Genomic DNA, 12,904 nt, shown 5'->3' on the forward strand with positions numbered 1-12,904 from the left:
ACATACTACTTTTCATATGTCGTCTTGGCGACTTGACAAGTCGATGACACTTAAAAACCTCCGTAAGTAGTAGCAGAAACGTACTAAAATTCTCCCAATGATCCTTACAAACTTTTTATTCATATATAAAAATACTCCTATTAGATAGCGATAGGAATATATATTTTTTCTTTGTTTCTTACCGCTTTTAATATTTTCAGCATGCCATATTTTCTTTCTCAGGGAACATGTAAAGATTGACGAAAAACAAACACATTGTTTTGAAATAATGTTCGAGCAGTCGGTCATAATTATAGAGCATTTAATCTTTATATAGCAAATAAGGGTCAACTGCTGAATTGCCCTGTTGATTTCCCACTTCAGGAATGGATTTTTAACGTTTTAAAATTGGAGGGGGGGGGGGGGGGGATCACGGTTCAATTATATATGTTGTTAAATTGCTTATTTAGTTTAATCCAACAATATATAGTGTCAGTTTAGGTAATCTCTGGCACAATTTCAAGGACCGCATAAAACAGTATTATTTTTGCCCGATTTTCGAATGAAGACGAGATTCACAGTAAAAACTTATGTGTTTTATGAACTTATTATTTCAATAATACTTTCATCTCAATAATGTTGTTACTTCAATCAGTGTTGTTTTTTTGTAAATTTCAACAATGTAACTTTTTACCAAACATTGAAGCCTTATATATAACTTCGTCAACCCCCCAACAAATCCTCCAATATTTTCATTAGTAAATCACACATTCAACTCGTATGAATTGTTTACATTGGGCCGTATTCTGAAGTCAGGTTTAACTTACACCACGGTCTAACTCTGCTAAAATTATGGGGAGCCATATTTTAAAAATTTTGTTTATTTTGTTTTTGCTTTCATAATAAAGAAAGAGATGTCAGTTCCCAGACAATTATGAACAATCGGGGTGTTATATGAGTTAATAAATGGAATGTGTACTGTTAGGGACCTGGGGCCCTAATTGGCTTTCCATAGTTAGACCACACCTTTAAACCAGGGTAAAATCCAAACCTTAGCTCAGAATACGGGCCGTGTTTAAAATGTTTTAATATATATATATATATATATATATATAATGTATAAAATCTCCGGGTTCTCTAATTTGATTGTGTTTTAAGTGTACATGTATTTTTGTCTACGTTCAAACATTGGAACCCTTTTGATTATGTCAACGAGTAATCGAATGATTGATTTACTCTTAAAGAACGAGGCTATTTGAGATATATCGCGCGATCGTGCCGAAATTTGGGACGCACATAAATTACAAGCCATGCAGTATATGAAAAAAAATATGAAAAAAATATTTTATTTACTATGAATAAAATATGCAAATGTATTCGTGAAAATCATTATTTGTAAATTTTACACCCATTTTCACTTCAAATTTTCTTTTTTTTCCCCAGATGTCATCTTTTTAATCTAATTTTCATGTTTCCACAAAGGAAAATTGCGAAAACCTTTTTTTTTCTCATTTTTTTTTTGTTTTAAGAATTTCCTATGTATTTTTTGTGTTTTTTATCGTTTCTTTATAAATGGAAATTATTACAGACCATTTAACAACTAAATTTAACCCTAAATTAATTAAGCAGACCAATAAGAACGAAAAATAATCACCCTTTTATGAATTTCATCTCCCATAGACTTTGTACACAAAGTATAACAATGAGTCATGAAGTTACGTGGCGTCGCGATGCTATACCCGTGTGTCGCGAATTTGGCCTCATAAGTTGCCCGAGACTTTCAGTTTCACTTCAAATTTTCCCTTTTTTATGTTTAAAGTAAAACAATTTTGCCGCGCTATCTTTTTGCGTTTTGGAAATATCGCGCGAAGCATAGAGGAGGGGGGGGGGGGCATCATGCCTCACAGTTCTTTTAGGGATAATCTTTAAAAATTTTAGACCAAGTAGATAATACACGTAGGGTCAAAAAGGTACAGGGTATTTATATCATTTCTTGTGAGATATTCAGTAAATGTGCTAATTCGTTAAGTGCCTGAAAACAAAGACTATGCTGTCGGGGCTTCATAGCACAAAGGTTTACAGTAAATTACGAGAAATAACAACGACCAATCAATATGACTGGCGCATGAGTTTTAGGATTTCCAAATCCACTTTCAACCAATCTATCGTTTCAAATTTTCAATGATCAGTAATCTTTGTGTAACGGTGCCTGAACAGCAAAAGTATACATGTATTGCTCGATTAAAATGTGAATTTCTCACAACTGTTACGTCCAGTTTAATAAAAGTCATATGCGTTAGTTTTAATGCCCGTATTTTTTTTTCTTTTAAATGCATATGTATTTGGAATCATCTTGCATTCTGTATGATTTATTTCTTGATGTGATAAATTTACTTTCGGTAGATTTAGAAGAAATTACATTTTTTAGTGGGATTACCTGAAATGAGTCCATTGGGAAGGGTGACGTCAAAAGGAGCATTTTTTTCTGATTTTTAAAGCCAACTCAATGTCACCTTGGACTTCTCCTTTCAATGAAAATATTAGAAACACACAATCCCCAATCTGGAAGTGGTTTGTTTGTTGCCCTATATTTCAGCCCAGAAGATAGAAATGCATAATGAAAGAAATTATCCATTAAAAGGACGGTTGAATTAGTGGAATTTCCCGAATGCATGTATGTCAGTATAAATATTACTTCAACGCGATAGCACAATAACTGCAAACTAGTATATATACATGTGCAGGTTAAACGAAATATAAATGGCACTACAGGGTATGAGATTGTTTATTGAAAGTTTGCCTATCACGATTCTGTACCTTAATGGTGAGCCCCAATGTGCAAAATCATTAAAATAACAACGGGGCATTAGAATTGATAACCCACACAGTACCTGTAAAACAGTTCTAACACGCCAAAGGTAATAGCCAAATTATACTGACCGAACATATTTGTTTTCTGAATATTAATGGTGTGAATCCTAATTTTGTCGATTTTCCTCAAATCAAACATATGACCAGGTATTCATTTATAACTATGACCTACCATCATTCATTTGCATTTTCATGAATTTAGGCGAGATAGATTACCACTGACGTGTATGCTGCCAGTTCATGGTTTGAATAGGATCCGTTCAGACGTTTGAAAGCATCCCAAGATTTCTTATCAATGGACATTTTTATCGATGATGAGACCGCTATTACTCGTGTCTGTATTCATGAAGTCCCATCGTCAAGATTTAAAACAAAGCTGAAAGAGTTCTGAGCATTATTGAGAATTTTAGTAGGTCCAATTGCAATGACATGGAATTTCATTTTCCTTCTTAATAGTTTTATAATTCTTTTACACAATAAGTACATAATATATATTTTTTCTGATGAAGATTTGGATTGTTGGTTTTTGTTCTTTTTTTAGTCTGGTGTCGCTTGATCTCAATCAATAAATACAGGTATGCGAGATTTTTATATCTACATTTGCATGTGTCGAATGTTTTTGCCTGAGCGGTAAGAAGATGGGTCAACACCCACAAGTGATTTCTTGTAAGATGTACAAAATGAGACGTTTCAAGCCACATGTCACACCTTTGTCGCACTCGAGTTCCAGGTTGTGAACTGGTTGGCGATACGGTGTTCAGATGCCGTCGATACTGTTCCTGCAACCAGTGTCAAAGTCGTTGATTTACCATTGCTACGATGGCCCTTTCCTTGCTTTGTCAGTTTGTCACCCCGTGTCCTGCAGCACAATACGCTGGCCCAGAGGTGGTAGACCCTTTTGTTGGCCATGAACGCAAGAAAAATGTAGACGCCCTGGAGAGAATTTAGGATGATGAAGATGTACCATAGGGCTGGCACTCCTACAAAAGCGGCTACGAACCCGAAAAGCCAGGTGAAACCTAATAGTGTTGATATCTACACGCATAAAAGATGGGAAGAGAGAGAGAGAGAGCCATGTAGTAATTTTGAAAAAAAAACACGAGTTGACCAATAGTCTTATTTCAGCTACATATTTACGTATAAACAAACCTGACCTCATTGCATATTACAACTTTGTCATTACAATGCTTTGGGATTTCTTTTAGAGATGAAGTGCAGTCAGTGACTATCATGCGCATTTACCATGGTAAGATTCCAGAACAGAAAATAAAAGTGTTGATACTTACCTTCCAATATATTTGTAGCTCCTTTCCCCTTTCCTTCAAGGTGGTAGAATGCCGGATAGCACGATTTCGAATCTTGGTCACATGCCTTATTCCGCGCACTGTGTGTCCAAATAATATAATGTTTACTAATAAGAAAATCGCGAGTGGCCCACCAAATGCTATTAGATTCACAGTCCTGTCACCAATCCAACATAGAGTTTCACTGCCGTAATGAAAGTCTATCTCTTCCCCTATTGTGAAATGAATCCCAAGACAACTGGCAACGATGGCACCGGCTAAGGAAAGGGCGAATGTCGTGTATTTCAAAAGAGAGACGAGACTATCTGAGGACACGCTGAAGTTGTTCAAGCTGCCGAAAGTTCTATCCAGTTCGATCGCTAGAACTGTTGTCATGGCAAAAACAAAGAGCCACAGGAAATGACCGACGACTGCTACTATCATGCAGGCGTAGTCGTTTCGTGTTGCAAGGCCATTCAATAATTGTAGGAGTTGAGCTGCAAATAGAGCTACACAGAGTATCATGATAAGTTTGTTGCTGACACACTGTCGGAGGACAGGGAAGGCACTGTACGTCAGGAAGGTCGCGATTAGTGCAACAAGTGACAGACACACACCAACATAGCTAAGAATAACCTGCGACCGATCGTACCGGAAAAAGTATTTCACAACGGTTTCGTTCACTGTTGCGTTTTGACCCGATCCCTCTGGCACACATACCTGGATGTTGCCATCTGCTGCCACCATGTATTCATCTGGACCAAGTATTTCCCCGGTCGCTGCATGTCTTAGAAAATTAGCCTTCCCTTCCACTGTGGTGAAATACGATACATTTCGAGATATTAGCGGACAGGAAAGAAAGTGCCCTCGGTCGCAGATGTGAACAACTTCTTGCTTATGGAATGTGCGAATGGTCGAAGGATATTGGCTGTCGTAAGTCGCTATTAGCTCCGTCTCATATGGATGGTAGAGGTTGCCCGTCTCGTTGTCGTAAACAAATGATGTACCATTATGATTTTGAAACTGATAATAAGAAAGTTCCTTACGACCGCGATCACAATTGGGGAGCCCTTCTATCGCGACACATCTGCGTGAAATGTCTACATCTTTAATATCACAACCCATCGCTGGCTGATAAACGTACAGAAGCGACTTGTCGATGGCGTATTCAAGCTCTTCATAATCAAGGACTGTTGTGTCAAATGTGTATTCCATGGATGTGTAAGCCCGTCCCTCATGCATAACTTCCTTGCAGTTATTGTTATTATCTACTTGTTTAGTGACATTATCCTGTGGAATCTGATGTCTAATAGTGAATGATTCATTGGGCAAGTTCAGGCTTACAGCTATGCAATTCGAAAGCTGACCCAATTTATGAATTTCCAGTTTCAGGCACGTGTCATTGCTCTCTGTCGCTATTACCACAGTCATGGATAACTCCAAATTGGCATTATTGTTACCACAGGTTAGATTGACCGACGGTGCATCCTTGACACACTTACCATTAGTGAGTGTATATCCATCAGCACATGTTACTGCCACACATCCATCAGATGTCAGATCGTAGACTTCACCAACGTTACACGCCACCTGCCTTTCCACAACCATGTTCTCAGAATAGAAGATGGACACACCACTCTTACCAGAAAAATCAACAATCACGGAGATCGGTGTCAGGGACATGCCGATATCATTGTCGCTGGGTTCCATAGATTCGTCTATAAAGCCAAAACTGCCAACGCTGCTAGACGCGACGCCAGGTGTCAAAGACTCCCCCGGAGAGGAGCATAATCTCTCCACGTATTCTTTTTGTTCAACAGTTGTCCAATTCTTACTGATTGCGCCCTCATTGCAAAGTTTGCAGTATGGATTCTTGTATCGACCTGTCGATTCTTCTGTAAAGATGCCAGTAAAGGACATACATCCCTCTAGAAGAGTCCGTGGAGAATCAGGCGGACAACCTGCTACATAATCATAGTTCAGACAGGGGCGAAGACTACTTTGTGGCACACCTGAAGGAGGCGAAAAACGTGGTTCGCAATTTGCATAATTGATCAGTTCGTGAATTGTTATGTTTTCGGACTCGGCAAATGACGCATGCTGCTTCGAGCAACTGAATTCAAACTTCCAACCAGTGAGACCGCCGTTATAGAACTCGACACCATTGCAGACAGCGCAAAATATATTTCTGTACGTAACACCACCATGGACCACTGGCAAGAGCCCCAAATCGATGTTTGTTGAAGGCTCATATGACGTGCACTTCTTGCGCAAAACATCATCATTCCACGTTCCAGGGCATGACTGGATCATCCAAAAAGCATCTGATGAATCTGCGTTTGGAGAGATGCACTCAATGTTCACCTCTCCTATAGCACCCATTGATTCACGGAAACCCCTTGTGCTCTCTGTAGAGTTCGTCCCAGAGCAGACCATTTTGTAGTCTCCGCAGCAGTCGTTGTAGAACTCACACGCCTGGTCACAATGACAAGGAGTTGGATCACCGGGCACGTCTCCACATTTTACCTTGCCACACGATGCCGAGGTGCAGGTCTTAAATGTATTTTCCCTTATTGTGACATTGACAGTCGTTGCTGTGAAAGAAAAAATAAAAATATAGATCTACGTGAAAAGAACCTTTGGTTGATGCGTGTCACTTCTTCCAATCTCGTGTTGTTATTGTGTGTTTGCCATTTTTTATGACATGGTTACTTTATGGCAAATACCAGTGCCTGATCGTCTTTGGCCGTAATTACGAAATACATGAAGGAGAGTGAGCAATAGATAGGGAGATCGAGCTAAAGGAGTGAGGGGAGATGAACATACGGGAGGGTGTACACCCGGGGGGGGGGGCACTTCCATTCACGAGTGGATACCATGCGCGACCACGGGGTCTCGAAAAGCACCCTAAACACGTAATTTCCATATTATGAAAATGCACCCCTTGGCGTGTGAAACCCTAACCTTAACAAGTATTGGAAACAAAACGATACTCTTGACAAATATAATGAACTCCTAAACAAGTACAGGAATGTTTTATTTTTACGGGTCCTTCGGTCGTCGGCTTTACCTTATTTGGTTAAGTACGACCCCACCGTCTACACCTCGCGCAAATCAGACTCTAAACACGAAGTGTTAGGGCAAAAAGGACATCCTTTATAAAACATTTAAATTTTGTTTTATCATCCCGCAAATTCGACCCTAAACACGTAATTTTCCTAGCGAAATAGATACCCCTTTTTCATTATTTTTGTGTTTTTGACACCCTTATCACGTTACGTACGTAACATGCCCTATCGTGAAAAGGACATCCTTTTTACGTGTTTTTTTGGTCGCGCATGGTATCCACTCGTCAATGTAAGTGGCCCCCCGGGGGTGTACATAAAGAATCAAGGATGACATGAAATATAATGTTCATGGGTGGTATTCTGAGATCCATTTTATCTCAGATAAAATAAAAAAATTTATCTCCGTTAAAATCAGTGAGATAAAATGCCCTTAAAATCTCTCCAAATTGGTATTCTGAGAACCATTTTATCTTCATTTTATCTCTGTAAGACACACCTACTTTTTAATCAATATCCAATTAGAAACGCGCTTTTATAGCTCTTTCGTGTCAGTCAACCAATGGAAATCCATTCCACAAGGAGGTGTGGCAAAGGAGTGAGATTGCGTTAATTTTTGACTTCAAATACGCTTGCACTATACGCTCGCGCGTCTTTCCAGAGATTTCTTTTTAACAAAAAGCACAATGCTCTCATCTTTTTTCGAGGTCTGTATCGCATCTTTTCAAGCATCATTTCAAAGACAATAGTAGTAAAGACAAGTCTTATGAAATACTTTCTTATTGTACAGGAATAACGTTAAGGTGTTATTCTTAATAAATATATAATTTTTCTTCATTTTCATGTCAACATTTGGGGTTAATTCACCTAGAAATATTGGTGAAATCAACGTCGCGGAGATAAAATAGCCCCTACCCTCTTTTAAGTTTATTTTATTTTTTCTTCAAACTATCTTGGGCGCAAGCACATCATCTGCGTTGCAATACCCAGATACGCGATGTCTTTGTCTACGCAGGCACTGTTTTGTTGCGTATCATTAAAAGTTACGCAAGATAAAATTTATACGCAAGATAAAATTGTAAATTTTATCTGAGAGATAAAATGTCATCTCAGAATACCAATTTCATTTTAAGAGATAAAATAAAATATTTTAAAGATAAAATGACCTCAGAATACCACCCCATATATCTACAGTCAAACATGAATAAATATTGCAGGTCTTATTCATGTTTTCAAGCAATCAATGGGGTTGGTAGAAGATTTGCTTTTCTTTTGATTTCTTTGTCATTCCGTTCGTTTACCAAAATATACAAATAGCCCATTATCCAAAACAGCAGCGAAATCATGATAATATACATAGTCACCGATAAAGGTGGGAAACGTACCTGATGCATATATCGACAGCAGCTGCTGAAGGATAACGATATGCAACAGTAGCGCCATGAAGAGGAAATAAGCGTCGACCTCTAATACACCGTCGTTTTGAAATAACAAATAACTGCGTGAAAAGGAAGAAGAGAATCATAATATAATCGAACTAGCACCCTTGTCCTGTCATACGGTAACCATAAATTGACAACTCCTAACATGCCTAAATCAATTGGTGACCACTTTTCCGAGTGTAAACATCGAAAGTAAAACAAAATATTCAAACCAAGGTAAATTTATCATGTTCAACTGGATGTAAGTGTTCAGTTTCGATTTTCAATAATATACGAAGTGTAATGTTAATAGTATCATTAAGTCACTGTTTGAGTACTGGGGCATTGTTCACATAATAAGATATCTAAGATAGGTTCTATTTCATCACGACAGTACAGAGCACGTAGGACACGAGTACCACAAAAATATCTTTTGATTATGTTGTACATATATATTTCATATATCTATGACTTCATGCCCCGGGTTCATGTTCCACAGGCTTTTCGGCTATCGCAAAAACATCGTATCTAAATAGGATTCAAATTAAGAATGTTTAAGCCTTCGTACGAGGCGTACGCAGGCTATGGCAAACCGTTTTCTTAATCCCATTTCTTATGTCAAAAATTTCATTTGTTAACAACGCAAATATTCATTTATACAAATAATTTGAATTCTCAATATCTTGTATGTTAACAAAATGCAATCTCGATATTTTAGGAATGAAGTGTTTGATAACAAGAAATTGGTTTAAAGGAGGAAACGACTGGTCATGAGGACAGTCAGTCGGCGTCGCATGCTGGCTAAACTGTCCAGGTGTGATCGCCCTACATCACGACGATTTTCATCATATTTCATATTGTATTGCTATATTCCGAAATATACATTAGCTTTTACCACTACTCCGCTGTACTACCTTCGAAAAAAAATGTGCTTTATTTGCCTTGGTCGAGAATGTTAATGTCAAAGTCCCCGTTAGATTACACATAGGCGTGTTTACATTTACTTTAATAAAAGTGATCAAAGAATAATATTCGCAAATGTTACTGGGTTATATAAATGGATTGTTTATGTCACCAATACAAGCATAACTTATCGCATATGAGCCATGGTTCTCGACGACAACTGTAGGCAAGTCACGTTGCCTTTAAAACAAAACTTAGAATAAAGAAATATAGTACCTAGTCCCGACCCCCCCATGCTCCCTCATTGTGAAATCCTTATAAAGTTACCAAGTTTCATTAAGTGTGTAAAAAAAACCCGTTGATGATCGTAATAGTAACAATTATGATGACAAATGTGATAAAAATGACGATAGGTATTACCAGTGCCTTTGCCCTGTAGATGTTTAGTGACACAATTTTTGTGTTACTATTTTATCATTGTACACAATCATGGATGTTAACGAGGGTGGGGTAGGCAAAGGAAGTTGATAAGTTGATAGATTTCCTTGTAGAAATATTTGTGACAAGCTAAAATAACCAATCACCGACTTTTCATCCTTCCTTCAAAAAGAGGGACATCTAGCTCTTTCAATATTCAGAGGGAAGTCTATGAAAAAAACTGAAGGAGGAGGGGTTTTGGGTCATATTTTGAAATGATACCTATAGCTATACTAATTTATTGAATTTCTGATATTAAAATGATACATACACGTCATATGAGAGTTTTTATTTCATATAAAATGGTTTATAATGATAAAAAAAGCAATGCTAGGCAGGATGTGGAATCACACAAGTTGCATATCACAATGAACACACACATAAAGCTATATACTCCCAACTCTGTAAATACTTTTAATCATCTGAATTACAGCAATATTACACCCTATTCATACTGCATAGTGAAGAGTTCCATGCTGCAAAACTATGAAAGCGAAAATAAATACACATAATGTACGTCCCGTGCTCGATCAAAGATTTGGAACAATATATTTGGGGGGAAAATGATTTACTCACCCTGCTTTGTTCTCTCACGGGTATAACAAAACCAGGTTTATGGACAACTACTTCAAAATTTTGCCTGCATGTGAAAATATCAGCAGGAAACAAAATCTGGAACGTGAATTTAGCTTAACGTTGGAGCGGATCACTTGTGATCTTTGGTTGAACAATAGTGAGATAAATACCTCCGTTCCAACGTCCGGTATATACAGTATAGTGCCGGAGGTACATGCCGATATTAATCTTGCTCATAGAGAGTTGCCATTTGCTAAATTACAGGAAACTTGTGTTAATGGCGTACCCACTGGCGTGCAGATGGGGAGGTGGCTTTGAGGCCTTATGAAGCACCCCAATTATTTTCAAGACCAAGATGAAAAAAATATTAAAAGAAAGAAATGGAAAGGAAAAGAAAAGAAGTAAAATATAATATTATTTTCCGAATATTATGTCGAGACCTATGACAAAATGAGATTTTTGTATTGATAGGGTCAAATATATTTTGCTCATGCACTCTCTTCACTCGTAGCTTTTTTTAATAGTAATTTTTTGTCCTATATATTCCATACCCGCCCCCTCAAAATGTCGGCTTATCATGACGCTTCTGGGAGCATGGCAAACCTCGTCAGCAGGGGCAAAGAATTGACAACCCCCCTCAAAAAAAAAAAAAAAAAAAATCAACAGTCTTGACAAATTCTGCAAGGGACACCTTACCCTCTATTCCTCTATACCTAATTGTAGGGTGGTATAGGATGGAATGTCGGATCTATGGGGTGATGTCAAATTCATTATGAGCTTTGCGGAATGTTTCGTTCAAAATTCGATGTGCAAGGAATCAGGTTAAAACACGGTCAGTGTATCCAGCTTTAGGATGAAATAAACTGCCGATAACGGTATGTTTGGTGTTGGACGGTGACACGACGACGACGACGATGATAAAAAAGACGAATAGCTTTATTTCGAATAGGTTTTTTCCTACCATAGACTTCAAAGGAAGTATGAATGCATGTAAGCAGGAAACCAGAGTACCTGATGCTTACGTTCCTCTCCGAGGGTCTGGCACATCTTCATGTAAACCAAATGAGAATGGAATATTTCAGTTTCCAGGGAGTCTTTATCCTAATCTATACTTTCCCCTTTTTGTGCTCGCTTCAATCGCTTCAATTGCTACTTAACTTACATTTTAGTGACCATTGTTAAATGTATTGTATTGTATAATGAGTTTTATTCTTTGGGTTGCCTCTTATTCTCTTTCCAGTTTCCACCTCTTGCGTTCGCTTTTCTTTTGAATTATCCCCATTTCTTACCCTTTTCTCACCCTCTTCCTCTCTTTTCTCCTCTTTTTTCCTAATCTTTCACTCCCCCTATTTTCATCTGTATGAATCTGTATTGTATCTGAATATTTATTTATAATGTTTATTTTATATTTGTTATGTTTCTATTTGTACATGTAAACAGTCACCCATTTCAGTCTTTGATTGCTGGTAATTGTACTTTGATAGTTTTTATTCCAATTAAATCCAATATATATAAATATATAAAATGATTAAAAGTTTGTAAATTGAATAGATTTATGCGCATGACGATATTTTATTGGTTACTCTGGCGATAATCTTATAGCAATGTTATCGCTGCCAATATATATTGAAAGGCATGTTTTGAAATAGCACACCAACCAACAAGAACCAAGACCAGGAAAATTGCTCCAAGTTTGTATTCAGACACACCTTGGCAGTCGCTATTGGCAGAACACCTGTATGTTCTCATTGATATGCACATTACCATGTGACGGTGACAGTCATTACATCAAAGGAAAGGCTCGCGTTAATCATCCATCTCTTTGTACATGTTGTAGGTCCATGATCAGGGATACGGCATGGAAATACCAACCCTTTCAACCTTGCATTGATTAACATATGAAGACTTTGGTTACATAAGGGGTTAGGTCCACTTTGGACCATTCCAAGAAAAAAATTAAGTTTTTTTTAAATTCTCATTTATTGCAATATTCTTGTGAGAAACTAAATTGTCACGATGTACTATACTCTATAATGAAGTGTACATAAAATTGGGTATGAAAGAAATATACTTGTCAAAAAAAATTATCATTGTGGCCCTAACCCCTTTTGCAACCAAACTGAAATGGTCCTAACCCAATTTGGAAAAAAGGGATTTTTTAATTCACTTTTTAATGGGAATATTGACTTGTCTTTGGTATCATCTTACAGAGCTACTAAAAATCCATACATTGAGACATAACCTAACCCGTTTTGCAACTGAGATCTTCTTATAACCTATACATACCCAAGGACTAATTAAAGTGATTATGCCCAGCGACAAAAGGAAG

At 37.5% G+C, this 12,904-nt stretch overlaps 1 protein-coding gene across 3 annotated transcripts; it reads right to left on the reverse strand.

Annotated features, from left to right (window-relative positions):
• Positions 1-1,132: 1,132 nt before the first annotated feature.
• On the reverse strand, positions 1,133-11,205 carry LOC121419178. 3 transcript variants are annotated; one of them, XM_041613531.1, is made up of 4 exons: positions 10,576-11,205; positions 8,584-8,696; positions 4,137-6,727; positions 1,133-3,885 (listed from the first exon to the last, which is right to left on the reverse strand). In XM_041613531.1, the coding sequence occupies exons 2-4, from the start codon at positions 8,639-8,641 to the stop codon at positions 3,553-3,555; spliced, it is 2,982 nt and encodes a 993-aa protein (XP_041469465.1). In that variant the 5' UTR covers positions 8,642-8,696; positions 10,576-11,205; the 3' UTR covers positions 1,133-3,552. The 3 variants fall into 3 exon arrangements, with proteins under 3 accessions (XP_041469465.1, XP_041469473.1, XP_041469481.1); XM_041613539.1 differs by lacking the exon at positions 10,576-11,205 and having other exon boundaries at positions 8,584-9,526; XM_041613547.1 differs by lacking the exon at positions 1,133-3,885 and having other exon boundaries at positions 3,916-6,727.
• Between the last annotated feature and the right edge of the window lie 1,699 nt (positions 11,206-12,904).

The sequence above is a fragment of the Lytechinus variegatus genome, chromosome 1 (assembly GCF_018143015.1).
Source record: "Lytechinus variegatus isolate NC3 chromosome 1, Lvar_3.0, whole genome shotgun sequence".
Classification (NCBI taxonomy): Eukaryota; Metazoa; Echinodermata; class Echinoidea; order Temnopleuroida; family Toxopneustidae; genus Lytechinus; species Lytechinus variegatus.